The sequence below is a fragment of the Canis aureus genome, chromosome 12 (genome assembly GCF_053574225.1).
Source record: "Canis aureus isolate CA01 chromosome 12, VMU_Caureus_v.1.0, whole genome shotgun sequence".
NCBI lineage: Eukaryota > Metazoa > Chordata > Mammalia > Carnivora > Canidae > Canis > Canis aureus.
In genome coordinates this window covers 8,469,145-8,488,332 of record NC_135622.1, presented here as the reverse complement: position 1 = coordinate 8,488,332, position 19,188 = coordinate 8,469,145, and the positions used below count along the sequence as shown (strand labels likewise).

At 39.5% G+C, this 19,188-nt stretch overlaps 1 protein-coding gene across 4 annotated transcripts in view; it reads right to left on the bottom strand.

Annotated features, from left to right (window-relative positions):
- Positions 1-10,248: 10,248 nt before the first annotated feature.
- The window catches only part of WARS2 (tryptophanyl tRNA synthetase 2, mitochondrial), a 94,146-nt gene continuing 85,206 nt past the window's right edge, over positions 10,249-19,188 (bottom strand). For all 4 annotated transcript variants that reach the window (XM_077842656.1, XM_077842657.1, XM_077842659.1 and 1 more), the window contains 2 exons: positions 14,149-14,267; positions 10,249-11,292 (listed from right to left, as the gene is read on the bottom strand). In XM_077842656.1, coding sequence (XP_077698782.1) covers positions 10,844-11,292; positions 14,149-14,267 — 568 coding nt within the window. In that variant the 3' untranslated portion in view covers positions 10,249-10,843. The remainder of the gene's footprint in view (positions 11,293-14,148; positions 14,268-19,188) is intronic.

Sequence of the window (19,188 nt, the reverse complement as noted above, 5' to 3'; positions counted from 1 at the left end):
CAGTTGAGTTTGCAATACCCTCAAAGGCACTTACAAAACAAGTACATATACAATAAATGATTAATAATTTATGATGTAAATTTCAAGTGCAAGAAATAGGTTAATTAGTGCCAGAATACTTAACTGTAGAATGAGGATAACAATTCTTTTTTTTTTTTTTTTTTTTTTTTTTTTTTAAGATTTTACTTATTTATTCATGAGAGACACAGAGAGAGAGGCAGAGACACAGGCAGAGAGAAGCAGGCTCCATGCATGGAGCCTGATGTGGGACTTGATCCTGGGTCTCCAGGATCAGGCCCTGGGCTGAAGGTAACGCTATACCACCGAGCCACCCAAGCTGCCCGAGGATAACAATTCTTATGCATCATACAGGTTCATGAAGATGCAACATTGTTATAGTTTGCCAAATATTTCTTCATGTGTCAAATTAGTAAAAGATTAGAAAGTCACAAGAAGAAAGACAGAGACTTCTGGGGGCCACGTAAGCTCTCTTATGGAAGGTTCATGAAGATTGACAGGAGTTAACCTGCCTGCAACACCCAGGGGCCTGTTAGGCCTGGTCAGCCAACATAAGCAAATCACAATGATGTAATTCTTGTAACATGAATCCTTCCTGGGGTGCAATGGTGGGGTGTGCTGGAGCCTCACAGAAAGTCCCTCTCTAGCCTGGCCACACAGTTCAATTTGCTCCCAATAAAATTACAATAAAAAGCTCACTTGCCTCCAGACTGCTGAATGCTTTTGATTCCAAATTATTTGGAATAGAAATCCTGAGTGACAGTATTTTGGGGAAGAGGTTGGATTGAAATGTCCTTAAAGGGAAAAGGAAGGAAAGAAGGAAATAAGTTGGTTATATCTTTCCAAACTAGATGGTAGTTTCAAGACACTGCAAGATTTTAAAAACATATAAGCCAGGACTAAAGTGATTTCTAGCAGCAAATGACTTTGTTCCTAATAGTGGGTGGAAAAATTAAACCTTTTCTTCTAAGGATTCACAGAACTTTGAGCAACACTAATTGCTACCTCTTCACTATCACAAAGAGTCTAGCATTTCTAAGTTTGGCAGTTTGGGGATGTACTAATATATTTTATACATTAGCAAGCACTATCTAACGTGCTTAGCTCCTATGCCAAAGACATAAGACCAGTTTGCTGTGTTTAGTAATATTTTATGTAGCTTTCGGATTATCCACAGATTTCAATGATTCGGATTGTCTCTTCTCTTGTTAACAGGCATATTGGCAAACTAGTTTTAATCTGAAATGACAACAAATTCTTCTATGAGTTGCATCCATTGTCTCCTTTATTTCCTCTACCTTTATCACCCATTAAATCGGAAGGTTTACAGATTTTATACAAAACACACTACAAGAGTCTTTATTCTCAGGCATTCTCCTTTCTAGCCCATCACCAATACCACATTGGTCTAGTCCAGGCTAGCCTAGAATTCTGAACACTGAAGATTATAAGGGTGACGAGAGCAAAGATAGTACTTTCCTTTATGATACAATGTCAGATACTTTCCAAATAATTTGAACATTTCTAACTTGTGCTTAATAGAACTTTATGACTTTCTCACCTGTGAATTTAATCCATGCTCAACTCTTTTTATTTTTAGACCATATAATCCTTTATAGGGTAATAAGTACTATACTTTTACTACCCACACTGTAAAATAACTCCCTCTTCTCATTTGTCTTTCTTGGCTTTAGGAGATCCTCATCAATTCTAATATTGACAATCAAATCTCTGTGTAGCCTATTACAAAAGCAACTTTAGTTATTTCCCCCTTTAGGATTTGCATAGGCCCACATGACCTATATTTTTAGGCTGTCTATAAACAATCACATATGTAAATGAAAACAATCTGAGCTAAATTATCTTGAGTTAATCTGATGAAAAAGAGGAGCAGACAGGAAAATAGCAAAGCAACAATGTGTTTTTATGACTGATTATCAATTTGCACTTTTTCCTCACAAATGTAAATTTCTTGACAGAGCCCAGTTTTTATTCCTTTTTTTTTTTTAAATCCCCCAGTACAGTGGTTCTCAAACAGTAATGCGCATCCAGATCACCTGAAGGGCTTGTTAAAACCAATTGCTGAGTCCTACCCCAGAGTTTCTCGTTCAGTAAATCTAGGGTAGAGTTTGTGGATTTGCATATCTAACAAGTTCTCAGGTGAGGATGGATACCCCTGGTTTGGGAACCATACTTTGAAAAACACTGCCTCACCATATAGAAGGCTCTCACAAAATGTTGGTCGGATTAAATTGAGGTAACTCAACTGGAAAGAAGACATTAGACAAAGAGTCTACCAAGATTAGTGTATTAGCTGGGGTAATAGCTAAGGTACTATATAACAAAGAGATCTCAAGATAAAGTGGCTTAAATATGATAAAAATTTATTTTTCACATAACAGTCTGGAGTTAGGTGGGGAAATCCAAGGCAAAAAGGCAGCACTGGTTATTGAGTCAAGACCCAGGCTGAGGGGTCAATTCCCCTCATCTTTCTCTTGTGGATTCCATCAATGGGTCCAACAGACTGTTCCAGTAAGGATGTGTGTGTGTGTGTGTGTGTGTGTGTGTGTGTGTGAGAGAGAGAGAGAGGGGAAACAACTTCCTTTAAAAAAGATGTCTTGGAAATTGCTCATCACTTTTGCTTTTATCCCAGGGGCTAGAACAAACTTATAGAACCATGGCTTGCGGAAGGGTAGACTGGCAAATGTAGTCCCTACCTGGCACCATGTTCTCTGCTACAACTAAGGGAGAGGATTCCATTACTAAAAAGGAAAGAGAGACTAGATACTGGGGCACAGTTAGGAGTCTCTGCCACAACTTTATGGCAAATCCACATATAAAGTGATAAAAAACCTGAATCATAGGTACAGTAAGCGTTCTTTGTGTATCTGTACATATTTTTTTCTGGGGGTGGGAGATGGGAGGTAGGGAAGCATTTATGCTTAATACAGAGGCTGTTACTTTGGGATTTAAATGGATCAAAAGGTAGAAACTTTTCTGTTTACCTTGACATGTCATGTCAATATACCAGTACATCAAATATAATGTGCTTCCCTCAAAAGAATATGAATCTATAGAAAGTGCAAGAATGGCATGGAAGTCATGATAGTGGCTGATGCAGGAAAAACAATGGAGGAACTAGCAACTTCAGAAAGCCCACTATTTGCTAATTCCCAGGAGGGGAATCCATCATAAAACAAGTTTGTGACTTTGAATTCCCATGAGGACTCATCTCCCCTTTTAGTATAAGAACTTTCTTCTGGAATCCTGCTAATGAATAACACCCTTCTTGCTCACTGGGTGTCTTGTTCTAAGTGGGAACACCTTATCCCAGGTTTGGTTCCCTTGGTCATGTCTGAACTAGCCACACAATGTTTGGTTTTTAAAAAATTATTATAGGAGTTCCTCTTTTTGGGGGGGAGAGGCTGCTATAAACTCAGGAAACTCTGGATAATCTATTTATTTGAAGTGACAGTTGCTTTCAGTGGGGTTTTCTGTGGACAGGTTACTGTGGGGTGACCTGGGGGTAAATGCCAGGTACATGTACTTTTTCATCCCGCATTCACAGATAAAAGATGGGACATGGCTTTCCTCCAAGGAAGCCTGTATAATAAAATCTTATTTGAAAAAGGGATTAAGGTAGATATGATAAGACAATGACTATGTAAAATAAGATCAGTTTATTCTAAATAGAGTCATTTAAAGTCACATCAAGTGCTTTACAGAAACTTTTAGAGAATGATGAGTGTCAGCCTGATTTACCATGTGTGTATGTGGGTAGGGATGTGAGGGGCATAAAAAAAGTTTGCATCCCATAGAGCCAACATGGTTATATCAAATACTAAATATTCGGGATGCCTGGGTGGCTCAGCGGTTGAGTGTCTGCCTTTGGCTCAGGCGTCATCCCGAGGTCCTGGGATTGAGTCCTGCATGGGGCCTCCTGCATGGAGCCTGCTTCTCCCTCTGCCTATGTTTCTGCCTCTCTCTGTGTGTCTCTCATGAATAAATAAATACAATCTTTTTTTAAAAATACTAAATATTCTGTTCCTTTCAGAGCCACTGAGTATGACACTCAGAAGCCATATTTCAAATAATTAAGATCTAGTGCCATAGTCAATGGCATATGTCCAAGAGAGGAACAAGACCCAGAAGACTTTTGTTGTGGTTCCTATTCTACCTCCCACTGGCTTTCCATGTTCATCTCCAAGAGACATTTCTTGAGACTGCATTTCATTTCTAATTCTTGGTGCTTTGATGGTGCCTCTGAAACAGGCGCTTGACAAAGTGTTGTTCATTCGATAAATTAGGTTGATCCACACTGAAGTGCCAGTTTTTTGGCAAAAAAATATCAAATATTGGCAATTTCATATGGTATAACCTAGTATTTCCATTCTCATTTTGTCACATACTGTGTGGATCTGCTTTTCCCTTAATGCTTTCATGTTTCTGTGACCTAGTTTCTGTCTGGAAAGTCCCTTCTCCTATCATATATCTATTTTATTTTTTCCCTAAACATCTTTGTTAATCTTTCATTCCCATGCTTAGCATTTGCCAGCTAGTACCTCTGCCTGTCCTCCTCTAACCTATTGGCAAATCATGTGTCCTCTGTACCTTTCACCAAAGAAGCCCGACATAGACATTTGTCACAATACTGAACTAGATACTTGAGGATAAGTCACCAGCCCTCTGAACCTGTTTCCTTCCTAGAAAAAGAACATAATTCCTGCCTGGCCAATAGAACAGAATCATTGGAAGTTAACATATGAGAACTTAAATGGTGAACAGTAAAGCCTCCAGGTTGTTCTGCCTATGGGGGTACTTGGAAAAGTGACATGAAAGTGATAGGCAATCTATTTTCAGCTCAATTTCAGGAAGGAATAGTCTCTTCCAAGCCAAAGAAATTTCAAAAGTCCCTCCTGGTTGACAGAGTGAAAAGGGAATGTTAGTCACACAGGGAAAATGCAGAGAACAGAGTTGTCATGTTAAAGAGAAAGAGACTAAGAACTGCCACATGGCACAGTCACCCTCTTGAACTAGTAACGGGCACACAGCACTTGACAGCATGAACTGGAGGAGAATAAAGGCTGCAGGAGACAGCAAACTAGACTGTGCTATGTGTACAAATGAATAACTTTGGGGGAATAATTGCAGTACTGAAGCAAGCAGCTCAGGTAGGAAGGAGGGAGCCAAGAAGGGAAAAGTGAGGACTAAGGTCATGGGACACACAGGAGGGGATCACAAGTGCTGCAAGAAGAATCTAGACTAGTCAAAAAGGGGCAGACCATTCCCTTGGGCACACTAGTATCAATGGTTTCCTAACTAGGAGATACTAGACAGTAATAATCAATGTGGGACTTTATGCAAACTGCTCAATCTTTGTTTACCTACTTGAAAAGTAGCACTAATCGTTCCTATTTTATAGCCTGATATAAGTATTAAATGAGATATTGCATATAAACACACAGAATGCTCTGTGTAGAGCAAGTGCATGCTAGCTCTTATTATTGAAGTATTGTTTGGGGAACTACATGGTCTGCCATTCTCAACTAATCCTTTCAACGTCTTCATGAACCCTCCAGTTGAAGCACTGTCCATGGAGAGCCCTGACCTATACGTGTTTATTATGCATCAGAATCACCTGAAGGTTGTTAAGACACAGATTGCTGGGTTCATCCCCCACATTTCTGATCAGGTAGGTCTGGGGGAGAGCCAGAGAATTTGCCCAGTGGTGCTCATGCTGCAGGTCAGGGAACTACACTGGGGAAAACACTGTTCTAAGACACTTGGTATGGTACCTGACACATGTAATGACTCAATAGTGTTACTTTGTGTTTCAGGATTAGCACCTTTAAGGTTTCTGAAAAACAACCCACACTTTAATAGACATCTCTAGCCCATTTTCCAGCACTAATCTGATAAATATTCATGAGGTACCTACGCAGGACAAGATACACCCATATGTTCCATGTGACAGTCTGTCATAGCAGGTTTGAAATGGGGTTTGTCAGTCAGTAGAGCTGCAGAACACCAACTTACCTGGCCCGTATTACTGCCATGCGAAATATTTTTCATCATTTCAACTCTCCACAAAACACATGGAAAATGACAATTAAAATCACCTTTTCAGAGTGTAGGGATAGAGGGAACATTCCTTAGCATCTTAAAAGCCATCTACAAAAAGCCCACAGCAAATATCATTCTCAATGGGGAAACACTGGGAGCCTTTCCCCTAAGATCAGGAACACGACAGGGATGCCCACTCTCACCACTGCTATTCAACACAGTACTAGAAGCCCTAGCCTCAGCAATCAGACAACAAAAAGAAATAAAAGGCATTCAAATTGGAAAAGAAGAAGTCAAACTCTCCCTCTTCGCAGATGACATGATACTGTACCTAGAAAACCCAAAAGACTCCACCCCAAGATTGCTAGAACTCATACAGCAATTTGGCAGTGTGACAGGATACAAAATCAATGCCCAGAAATCAGTGGCATTTCTATACACTAACAATGAGACTGAAGAAAGAGAAATTAAGGAGTCAATCCCATTTACAATTGCACCCAAAAGCATAAGATACCTAGGAATCAACCTAGGTAAAGGAGGTAAAGGATCTATACCCTAAAAACTACAGAACACTTCTGAAAGAAATGGAGGAAGACACAAAGAGATGGAAAAATACCCATGCTCATGGATTGGAAGAATTAATATTGTGAAAATGTCCATGCTACCCAGGGCAATTTACACATTTAATACAATCCCTATCAAAATACCATGGACTTTCTTCAGAGAGTTGGAACAAATCATCTTAAGATTTGTGTGGAATCAGGAAAGACCCTGAATACCCAGGGGAATATTAAAAAAGAAAACCATAGCTAGGGGCATCACAATGCCAGATTTCAGGTTGTACTACAGAGCTGTGGTCATCAAGACAGTGTGGTACTGGCACAAAAACAGACACATAGATCAATGGAACAGACTAGAGAATCCAGAAGTGGACCCTCAACTTTATGGTAAACTAATATTCGACAAAGGGGAAAGACTATCCACTGGAAAAAAGAGAATCTCTTCAATAAATGGTGCTGGGAAAATTGGACATCCACATGCAGAAGAATGAAACTAGACCATTCTCTTACACCATACACAAAGATAAACTCAAAACGGATGAAAGATCTTAATGTGAAACAAGAGCCCATCAAAATCCTAGAGGAGAACACAGACAACACCCTTTTTGAACTCGGCCACAGTAACTTCTTGCAAGATACATCTACGAAGGCAAGAGAAACAAGAGCAAAAATGAACTATTGGGACTTCATCAAGATAAGAAGCTTTTGCACAGCAAAGGATACAGTCAACAAAACTAAAAGACAACCTGCAGAATGGGAGAAGATATTTGCAAATGACGTATCAGATAAAGGGCTAGTTTCCAAAATCTATAAAGAACTTATTAAACTCAACACCAAAGAAACTAACAATCGAATCATGAAATGGGCAAAAGACATGAACAGAAATCTCACAGAGGAAGACCTAGACATGGCCAACACACACATGAGAAAATGCTCTGCATCACTTGCCATCAGGGAAATACAAATCCTAACCACAATGAGATACCACCTCACACCAGTGAGAATGGGGAGAATTAACAAGGCAGGAAACCACAAATGTTGGAGAGGATGTGGAGAAAAGGGAACCCTCTTACACTGTTGGTGGGAATGTGAACTGGTGCAGCCACTCTGGAAAACTGTGTGGAGGTTCCTCAAAGAGTTAAAAATAGACCTGCCCTACGACACAGCAATTGCACTGCTGGGGATTTACCCCAAAGATACAGATGCAATGAAACACTGGGACACCGCACCCCGATGTTTCTAGCAGCAATGTCCACGACAGCCAAACTGTGGAAGAAGCCTCAGTGTCCATCAAAAGATGAATGGATAAAGAAGATGTGGTCTATGTATAAATGGAATATTACTCAGCCATTAGAAACAACAAATATCCACCATTTGCTTCAAACTGGAGGGTATTATGCTGAGTGAAATAAGTCAATCGGACAAGGACAAACATTATATGGTCTCATTCATTTGGGGAATATAAAAAATAGTGAAAGGGAATAAAGGGGAAAGGAGAAAAAATGAGTGGGAAATAACAGAAAGGGATACAGAACGTGAGAGACTCCTAACTCTGGGAAACGAACTAGGGATGGTGGAAGGGGAGGTGGGCAGGGGGTGTGGGTGGCTGGGTGACGGGCACTGAGGGGGGCACTTGACGGGATGAGCACTGGGTGTTATGCTATATGTTGGCAAATTGAACTCCAATAAAAAAAAAATCACCTTTTGAGGGGCGCCTGGGTGGCTCAGTGGCTGAGCATCTGTCTTTGGCTCAGGTTTTGATCTCAGGGTCCTAGGATGGAGTCCCACATCAGGCTCCCCATGGGGAGGCTGATTCTCCTTCTGCCTCTCTCTGTGTGTCTCTCATGAATAAATAAATAAATCTCAAAATAAATAAATAAAATCACCATTTGAGATGAGCCACAAGTTAGATTTCTGTCTGATTCTTCATCTTGATGAAAAGATTGTGCTGAGGCCTTAAATGGTAGGTGGAAAGGAGTGAAAAGACATCTAGGTTCTTATTTTAGCTCATTTATCAACTTCTGAGATCACTGACACATCTCTCAATCATGGGTGTGGATTTTGCATTCGATGAGCCCTCAAGTCACTTGCAAAGATAACATGAACAGGATGGTCTCAAGCCCACCCTCACATGTGAGGGCTTTGTTCTTTGGAAGTCATCACAAGTCTCCTAGTTTTTCTCCTCAGAATTCTTTCTATGGTACCTTTAGTTCTATGGATGGCAGATGTGACAAGTGGATAAAAACAAAACAAAACAACAACAAAAAACACTCACAAACAATTGGTTTGATAGATCCATCTTTAATTTTGTCATTTTCCAGTTTTCTTACTATGGTTCCTTTTAAAGTAAAAAAAAAAAAAAAAGAAGCCTTGGAGAAAATATGCCAAAAGAGGCCCTAGGACTATACACACCACATTCCAAGAAAAGATCCAAAAAAGGATTTGTACCTGGAGTGGATTCTGGGATGCAGTGTTTTGTGTATTTATATCTGTTATGATAAAAGGACTACTCTGCTTTTTTCTCTAAAGATACATGAAGAAAAATTCTTTGTGGGATGCCTGGGTGGCTCAGTCAGTTAAGCATAGGACTCATGATCTCAGGGTTGTTGGATCGAGCCTTGCATGGGGCTCTGTGCTCAGAAGGGAGCCTGCTTGAGATTCTCTCCTTCTCCCTCTCCTTCTACCCCTCCCCCTGCTCTCTCTCCTTTAAACAAATGAATAAATCTTTTTAAAAAATTATTTTCCCCACATACTAGTCTCTTATGTATAAAAGTTGATCATGGTACCCACTGACCAAAACAAAACAAAACAAAACAAAAACTTATAAGCAACTTCTCTTACAAAATCAAGCTTGCTAACAGGTCCTGGTGTGGTAAGTCAGGATTGTCATTTCTTTTTTTTTTTTTTAATTTATTTTTTATTGGTGTTCAATTTACTAACATACAGAATAAGGGGTTGTCATTTCCATATTCAGGAAGTGCAAAGAAGCTAGGTTTTAGAGAGTGACTCGTTATTACTCAGAAAGGCTGAGGTAGAGGGAAGGTGAGAAGCTTCCACTCATCAGGAAAATCTGATGTGTCAGGCCTCACTACTATTGTAGGCTGGTAAAATATACTTTGTGAAGTGTCTCTGCCTCAAGCATAGGACACAGAACTTAGGACCTGCCTTGGAGATCCTAAAGGAGCAAATACGACCAAGGTTGGCGAAATCCGTATTTAAAGCAGGCGGCTATTGGTTGAGTTACTGATATAAACAGTGTCCATAGTTCAGGTCTTATATTTCGAGTATTCACCTTCAAAATAAGAATGTTTGGAGTCTCATACATATTGCCTTTTACGGTTCTGTGCTGATGAAAAAGACACTGCTCTTTAAGGAGTGAAAGTTTTAATCTTGGACTTGCTTCTTACTGAGTGATACTGCACACCCTGAGGCACTCTCTGAGCCTCGCTTTCCTCAGGGCAGGGGTGGAAAATGGCAAAGTCCCCTCATATATTTCCCAAGGGTTGGTGATGTTGAACTAGAGGCAGAGGCAAAGAAGTACTTACTGCAAACAGAATCCAGGAACCTGGGTTCTAATATGTCAATCGATTTGAAATAATCAACCGTCTCAGAAGACTATATCATGTATTTCTGAATTGAACAAAACAATACTTATTGGGACAGTCAGTGTGGTCTTGTTGGGAAAAAAAAAAGTAAAGCAGCTTAAATGCATTTAGGCAGGTACTATCTCAGTGACAAAGGAGCTATAATAATCAACTTATTTTTATAAGTTGATTTCAATACAAATTGGTCCAAATGGCATCCCAAGGATTAGAAGTCTAAGAATCTCCGTCTTACTTTTTAACAGGGTTGGGACAGAGGGGCACCTGGCCGGCTCAGTCAGTGGAGCAGGAGAGTTTGAACTACCGCTCACCTCAATCACATTCATATACCTAAATTCAGGGTAAGGAGTGTGCCTCAAATAATTGAGGATTCAGATAGTCATGCCTTCTCTCTATTATTTTTGGTCACAGCATTTTGCTGATGGGATTTAGAACACCACTCTATTTGAAGGTTACAAATCCTTATTTATCAAATGAAGCCAATATTCAAATGAAGCCAGGTGAACCAAAATTAAATGTCCCCAAGCCATCATTTTTCATTTGTGAGGAAGGCTGCCTTTATTGGCGTGCACAGGCCATAAGTCATAAAAGCCTTGCTTCCTACAGAAGCCCCACCAATTTCTTCACCTCCTGGCACACAGGATGGGCTAATTCCCTAGCTTTTGCTGACCCAACCTGTAAGACCTTCTCTAAGTGGCCCCTGTCTGTCTTAAGTTTTTCAATTTCACTCTTAATCGGAGCAAATTTCTGAATCACGGCATCGGCCACCAGCAGCTTGTAGCGAGCAGTGTCCAGGCCTGCGCTGTGCTGGAGTGCTTCCTCCACAGGGACACCGACCACTGCTGCGTGAATGGCCACCAGGTTAGAGACCCCGGCTCGCCGGGCTGGCTCGTAGGTCACCTCTGATGTGAAGTCTGTCACAGCCTTGCGGAATTTCTGCACGATCTCCTCTGGACTGTCTGTTATCCTGACGGTGGCCAGTTTATCAGGGTCCGATTTTGACATCTTGGCAGAAGGGTCACGGAGAGATTTCACCTTCTTCATGGATGCTAGGGAAAGATGCCAACATACACACACCAAAACCCAAACCAGAAGACAATTACAAAATAAGAAAACATCACACCAGGAATGTCAGGGTCTAGATCTTAAAAAGTGTCAAGAGGACCACATGACTTTATTATTATAAATAATAAAGGGATCCCTGGGTGGCTCAGGAGTTTAGCGCCTGTCTTTGGCCCAGGGCGGGATCCTAGAGCCCTGGGATCGAGTCCCATATCGGGCTCCCGGCATGGAGCCTGTCTCTCCCTCTGCCTGTGTCTCTGCCTCTCTATCTATGTCTATCATAAATAAATAAAATATAAAAAAAATAAATAAATGAGTATGGCTGACACAAAGTGTTACACCAATAGCAGTGTTCAACACAGTGATTTGGCAAACTTTTACATTATGCTATGTTCACAAGTGTGTAACTACCATCTGTCCCCTACAACACTACTGCCATATCTGACTATATTCCTCATACTGTGTCTTTCTTCTCTGTGACTTCTTCATTCCATAACTGGAAGTCCATACTTCCCCCTTCCCTTCATCCATTTTGCCAAGCTCCTTTTTCTTTCCCTCTGGCAACCATCAGTTTGTTCTCTGTATTTATAAGTCTGATGTTGCTTTTTGTTTATTCATTTTTTTTAAGATTCCATTTATGAATGAAATTGTATGGTATTTGTCTTTCTCGGTCTGACTTATCTCACTTAGCATGATACCCTCTAGGTCCACCCACATTGTCTCAAATGACACAGTTTCATCCTTTTTTATGGTCGAGCAGCATCCATTACATATAAATACCACATCTCCCTATGCATCACCCAATGATGGGCATTTGGGTTCCTTCCATGTCTTGGCTATTATAAATAATGCTGCAGTAAACACAGGGGTGCATATATCTTTTTGAATTAGTGTTTTCGTTTTCTTTGCATAAATACCCAAGAGTATAATTATTGAATCATATGATATTTCTATTTTTAATTTTTTGAGGAACCTCCACACTGTTTTCCACCATGGCTGCACCAGTTTGCATTCCCGCCATTAGGGCACAAGGGTTCCTTTCTCACCAACACTTGTTATTTCTTGCTACATGACTTTATTATTTTTATCTGAGTATATATATAAATAGCAAATACCCCCTGTGAAAAATTCAAGCCATATATATATATATATATATATATATACACGCATGAAAATAAAGATCACCTGAAATATGTAATAAAACTGTTAACATTGGATTGATCACATTTTCATGCATCTTTTAATGCTTATATGAACATAAAATTTATAATCTTCACAAATGAAATTGTATCAATCATACTGTATTAGCCATGCATGCCTTTTTAAAAAGTCTGATCTATTTCTTTCCTCTTCCTCTCTCTTTCCTCTCTGCTCATCCCTATTAGCTAATCACCCTCTGCCCACAACTACTGTTCTTCCTGCCCCTAACAAATTTTAACAATCTGTGGCAATCCCTTCATTTCTTTATCCATAGTTGTATAAGTATACAGTAACACTCACACGCACATGCACACACACAGAAGTGACTTGGTTATTGCCGTGATAGAATCAAGATGTTAAGCTGTGCTTTATAAATCAGCGTTATTAATAATTGCCTGTTTTATGGCTATTGCAGAAACATATCAAGTTGAAATAGGTAAAATACTAATAGGCAAAAACATTAAAATATTACTTATTGCTAAAAGAGGCTTGATTTTCAATGCAAGGAAGGCCTATTTTTTGTTTGTGTGAACCACTGGAATAGCTTAGAAATTTATACTTGCCTTATGCTGCTGAACCGCTACTGGGTCCAGTATCAGTTATACTGGATCCAGTATACTGTTCTACTCCTATAAAATGCTGTCAGCTTATTAAAGATGGACAGGGCTTAGGCTCAGTGATCTCTGCCCCTGCCACAAATCTACATTGCTACCAAAATGTTGATACAGATGCACAGATTCTTTCCTCAAGAAGATTCCAAACTAGTATAGCCTCATAGATGCTGGTGAGGTTTCAGATCCAGTGGGGGGATTGTCTATTCCATCAACGTTGTGCATTTAAGAAGGAAGAGTGTGAGAATGATCAATTCCCTCTTGTTTTTTCTAGCTCATTATTCAGCAGTTTCTCTCTCTTATGGTTTTCTTTTCTTGTGAAGGTCAGCTGGCTTTGGAATCAGAAGAGCTTTGCCACTAACTTGATATATGACTTAGATGCAAAATTAGCCTTGCCAAGTCTTAGTTTTCCCGTTCATAAAATAGGGAAGGATATATATATAGAGAACATATAATCCATTATAAAGTATTATATATCTTAATATATTAATATGTAACATGAAATAGTCATACATTAATTTATTAATATATAATCAAAATAAAGTATAACATAATTTGCTACATATATATAATTGGTAAATTATATATAATGATTTATAATGAAAATGATTATTCATTTTTAGTCTTTCTCTTATATACATTTCAATATTATATTATTTACCAAATATATATGTATATATATAGGTATTATGTAATTTAGTGAATTCAACTATTTTTCATTGTTAGTCTTTCCCATGTTTCAATATAAAGTATTATATAATTTATATATTATGTAACTTAATGAATTTGATTATTTTTCACTTTTAGTCTTTCCCATACTTTTCAAATTTTTTGGCCATTTTATTCAATAATCTAACGAGGTCTACCTGTCCCACATTATAGAGAAAGATGAGAGATTCTAGTTCCAGATTCTGAAGCCTGTCCACAAGAAAGCCAAGTTTGGTCCCAAGGACATCCCAAGCCTCAGTCCATTATCCAGTCCTGTCTTGGGGAAACCTAGCCTGATTCAAGAGTCCTATGTTTGTTACTTACTTAGAATGGACCTGGGCACGGGGAAGACCTCTCCATACTTCTTATTAAACCCTTGTGCTAGATCCTGAACGAGCTCCATGTGCTGGACTTGATCCTCCCCGACAGGAACGTGTGTGGACCTTTAATAAAAGACAGAAAAACTCAGCAAGGCTCCTGCTTATACTGAAATGATATTGCAAGCAGCTGCATTTCCTGTGCCTATTTCATTGTTGGTGTTCAACAAATGTTCACCAACTACAGAGGGGATGTTGAGACCCAAGTCTTTATCTATGTATCAGACAAATGCCAAAGAGACATTTGTCTACTGCAGTTCTGTTTCTTCCATAGCAGAGGAATACAGCCTTCAACACCAATGTGACAGGATCTTGCTGGGAGGGAGGAATGGTATCTTAAATAGCATATGCTCTAAGCATAATTGTATTTTAAAACCACTCTTCATTCCCCTTACCCAGTCAGTACATATTATTCTAGCCTTGACCAGATGCTTTTTACTTCAGAACTTGTGCTCACACTTGAAAGCCATTCCACCCCACTCTTCAAATAAAAGATGGCAGAAAGTTCTTCAGGCAAGAGTTTTTTCCTCCCTGTCATACAGGGAGTAACAAGATCTTTCTGGAATATGCTCCTTTGTCTTCTAGTACGTGGCAATCACAGCACAATTAATATGCTGCAGGGAATTTAAAAGAAATGAACATATCTATTGGTACAATGTAGACAGATCTCAAAAAAAATGTTGAATGAAAAAAACCAAGTTGTAGAAAGCATGTAGAGTACACTGCCACATAAATCTGAAAAGTATGTATGAAAATACATTGTTTACAGCTGCATATATAAATATCATAACATACTGGAAGCTCCTCCACAAATCCATGATTGTAGCTGCCTCCAGAAGAGGAGGGAAGGGAATAGGTCAGGGAAAAAGAACAAAGAGACCTGAATTTTCTCCTATAATATTTTATTGAAAGATAAATATGTGAGACAAAAACATCAGAACATGGGAACTTTATTTATAGTTATTTTAATCCCACATATAAAAGTTGCAGTGTTGGATCACTATGAGATATATCAAACAAGGGTAGAATTAACCATTACAGAGAAGTCTTGTTTTTTTTTTTTTTAAGATTTTATTTATTTATTCATGAGAGCACAGAGAAAGTGGCAGAGACATAGGCAGAGGGAGAAGGAGGCTTCAGGCAGGGAGCCTGATGCGGGACTCGATCCCAGGACTGGGGGATCATGCCCTGAGCCAAAGGTAAATGCTCAACCACTGAGCCACCCAGGAGTCCCTGCAGAGAAGTCTTGAAGAGAAACACTTTATTACTGGGGAGAGAGATAGTTGTATATTGTGAGTGGAAAAATAACAACTTTTCAAAACAGCCCCAGAAAAGGACAATTATTTTTTTGTTGTTGTTATAGAGAGGAAAACCTTCTACCCCAGTGGTTAAGTAGTGGTTCTCAAAAAAACAGTGGAGATCTTATTTCCCCTCTGAATTACTGTCTGCAGGCTACTGGTCAACTTAATAAAGCTGCCTACATATAGACTAGCTATTTTTTAAAAATATTTTATTTATCTATTCATGAGAGACAGATAGAGAGTGAGAGAGAGAGAGAGGCAGGGACACAGGCAGAGGGAGAAGCAGGCTCCATACAGGGAGCCCGACATGGGACTCGATCCTGGATCTCTGGGATCTGCCCGGGGCTGAAGGCAGCGCTAAACCTCTGAGCCACCTGGGCTGCCCTAGACTAGGTATTTTAATATAGTAAAACACTGCAGAACATTTTGAAAAACCTTGCAATATCCTTCATTATTTTGCAATTATTTTTAATTTTGCAAAGTGCTTTCCAGTCTTTGTTCTTGTCTATGTGGATGCATATTTTTACTAACTGCAGTATAATATGTATGCAGTATAATATGCATACCATCTTTTACGTTAACATGTTTCCCATGTTTCTATGTGGTCTTCATTAATAGAACTTTCTAATAGCTGCACAAGAACATCCCTGTCCTATAGTTTCAGAAGCATAAGGAATTTATATGATTTTATTGCAGATTCTTTTGAATAATCATATAGGGGGAAATTTTGACTCGAGTGAAACAAGTAAAAAAAAATATTTTTTACAATAACCCAGAAATCCTGTGGAGATGAATCTGGTGAATGCATGTTTGGTACTTTCTGGTCAAAAGCAGGTTATGATTATTAGCTAATGAAACTAATATTTGTGTTCTAAAATAATTCTGACTATATTTCCAAAAGAAATGCTGATAAATGTTTAAGTTTAGAGTAAGCAATAGGTTTGAAAGCAACTCTTTGACACTTTTGCATGGAAGTAACACATTTTATTTATTAAAAAAAAAAAAATCTCTGAACACTAGTAATGTCCCTGCTGTGTGTGTGTGTGTGTGTGTGTGAGAGAGAGAGAGAGAGAGAGAGAGAAAGAAAAAGAGAAAGAGAAGAAAGAGAAAGAGAAAGAGAAAAAGAAAGAGAAAGAGAGAGTGATGCAGTATAGCACTCATTTAAGAGCACAGGCTTTGGGGATAGGCTTTATTTATTTATTTATTTATTTATTTATTTATTTTTGTATTTTAAACTCATATGATATTTTATTTTTTAATAATAAATTTATTTTTTATTGGTGTTCAATTTGCCAACATACAGAATAACATCCAGTGCTCATCCCGTCAAGTGTCCCCCTCAGTGCCCATCACCCATTCACCCCCACCCCCTGCCCTCCTCCCCTTCCACCACCCCTAGTTCATTTTCCAGAGTTAGGAGTCTTCATGTTCTGTCTCCCTTTCTGATATTTCCTACCCATTTCTTCTCCCTTCCCTTCTATTCCCTTTCATGGGATAGGCTTTAAATCCTGACTCTGCCACTCTCGCTTTGTGTGACTTTGGGTAAATTAAATTGGGAGTATTTACCCCATATTGTTGCTGTGGAGATGAAATGAGACAATTCATGTATAGTGCTTAGCACGGTATCTAAAATCTGGTAAGCTTTCAAATTATGGTAGCTATGTAGGGAATATAATTCTAAAATGGTATATTATACTTCAGAAATGTGTTCAAAAGGCACGTGGGTGGCCCAGTCAGTTAAGCATCCAATCTTTTTTTTTTTTTTTTAAGATTTATTTATTCATTTGAGAGTAAGAGAGGACACGAGCATGAGCAGGAGATGGGCAAAAGGAGAGAATCTTCAAGCAGACGCTCCACTGAACAAGGAGCCCAAGGCAGGGCTCGACCTCACGACCTGACCTGAAACCAAGAATGGAGATCTAACCAACAGCCACCTGGGTACCCCAAGCATCTGACTCTTGATCTCAGCTCCAGTCTTGATCTCAGGGTTGTGAGTTCAGGCCCAAAAAAAAAAAAAAAAAAAAAGGTGCATAAGATGCAATGTCCATGTAACTAGAGGTTCACTCATTACCTGACTCTGATTCCAACTTCTCTGTAGCTTGGCCCCAAAAAGGAACAGTTTATGGGGGGTGGGGGAAGCCCACGATCATCTATTTGGCAAAGTGGAAAATTAAGACCTGATGAATATTTATTTACTTATGTGTAAATTTACTCTTACAAGAGAGTAAAAAAGAAACAGAATCAACAGAGAGCAATATGTTGGCTTATTTTTCCCCCTCTGTCCCCTAAATGTCGATATTTCTAAAAACATCGGCTCTCTGTTTCTCTCCCACCACTGGAGTGCTCATCAGCTTTCATATGGGGATCTACACGTCCCTTCCCCTCTGATGATCCTAAGGCTCTGTCTCTAGCTCTGCTAACTCTCTGAAGGGTTGGGACTGTATCTCTGCTTTCCTGCTAAATATTGGAATTAGATATCCCCTATTTACTCCCAAACTCAACAGTGAAGAATCAACATTCTGGGTTGGAACTGTAATCTGAGATAATCTATCTCAATTTCTTACTAAAATACCCATGAAGACAAAGAAAATATAAACAACTGAAAACTAGAAGCAAGAGTCAAAACTAAAGACACAATTTGAGAAGAACTTTTCGTGAACTGTGAGGATCAGCAGAGCTGAATGAAAAGAACCGCTGGTTGAGCTTCTTGTGTTGTGGAGTTAGAGCAAGTGCCCCTGTTGCTGGAAACCTATCCCAGCTGGAGATGAGGGCACATCCCAGCAGCCAGGGTCCCTCCAAGTGGCCAGGGTGACACTGATCCTTCTCTCTTCATCAGCCTGATTCTTTAGACATTGGTTCCTGGCAACAGAAGGTAGCTACACAGGCATTGGAAGCAGCAGGGGCTGGTCACGGGGCATACCATCCTCACAAGAATGGGAACAAGAGCTCTGTAAGAGCAGGGACTTGTTTGTCTCGTCCACTACCCTATCTACGACCCAGAACATATTCTGGCTCGGGACAGATGACACTCAAGGAATAGGTGTCAAACGAAAAAGCAAAGTGTGGAAGGTGAGGGCCTGAGCAGGATGCGAGGATGACATGGGAGCAGGGTAATCCGGTGACTGCTCTTTATCATGTAATACCTCTGTTCTGAGAGTGAGAGAGCCAGACAGGTAGCAGGAGAAATACCTCAGACCAAACCTAGCTGACTGGTACCTGCACTTGGACACACCACTCTGCCCTCCTGGTAGATTCTGGGCAGGGACTTCAACTAGTATCTAAGTAGACAGAAGGTACACACAAAGGCATTTCGCAGATTCTGCCTACTGGCAGAATAATGATTTAAAAACTGTTTGCTTGTTCCGATATGGATTTTAAAAACCCAACATAAAAAAATCAAGCAAACAGGGGCTGATGAATATGGGGCCGATGAAAAAATACTGTGAAACAAAGGAAGGGGAACTTTACCCTTTAGACTCTGAGGAAGATCAGGCACCTATAAAAGTTCATTTTACAGGAACCTGAATGTTTTGTTTTGTATTTTAAAGAAAATTGCTTGGTTACCTCAATAGGATTCAAAAAGGCATGGCTGTCACAAAAGAAAAGCAAGAAGCCACAAAATGGAGAAAAACATAGTTGGTGACAGAAAACTGATAAAATGAAAAGAAAGTGAGTCGAGGAAATAA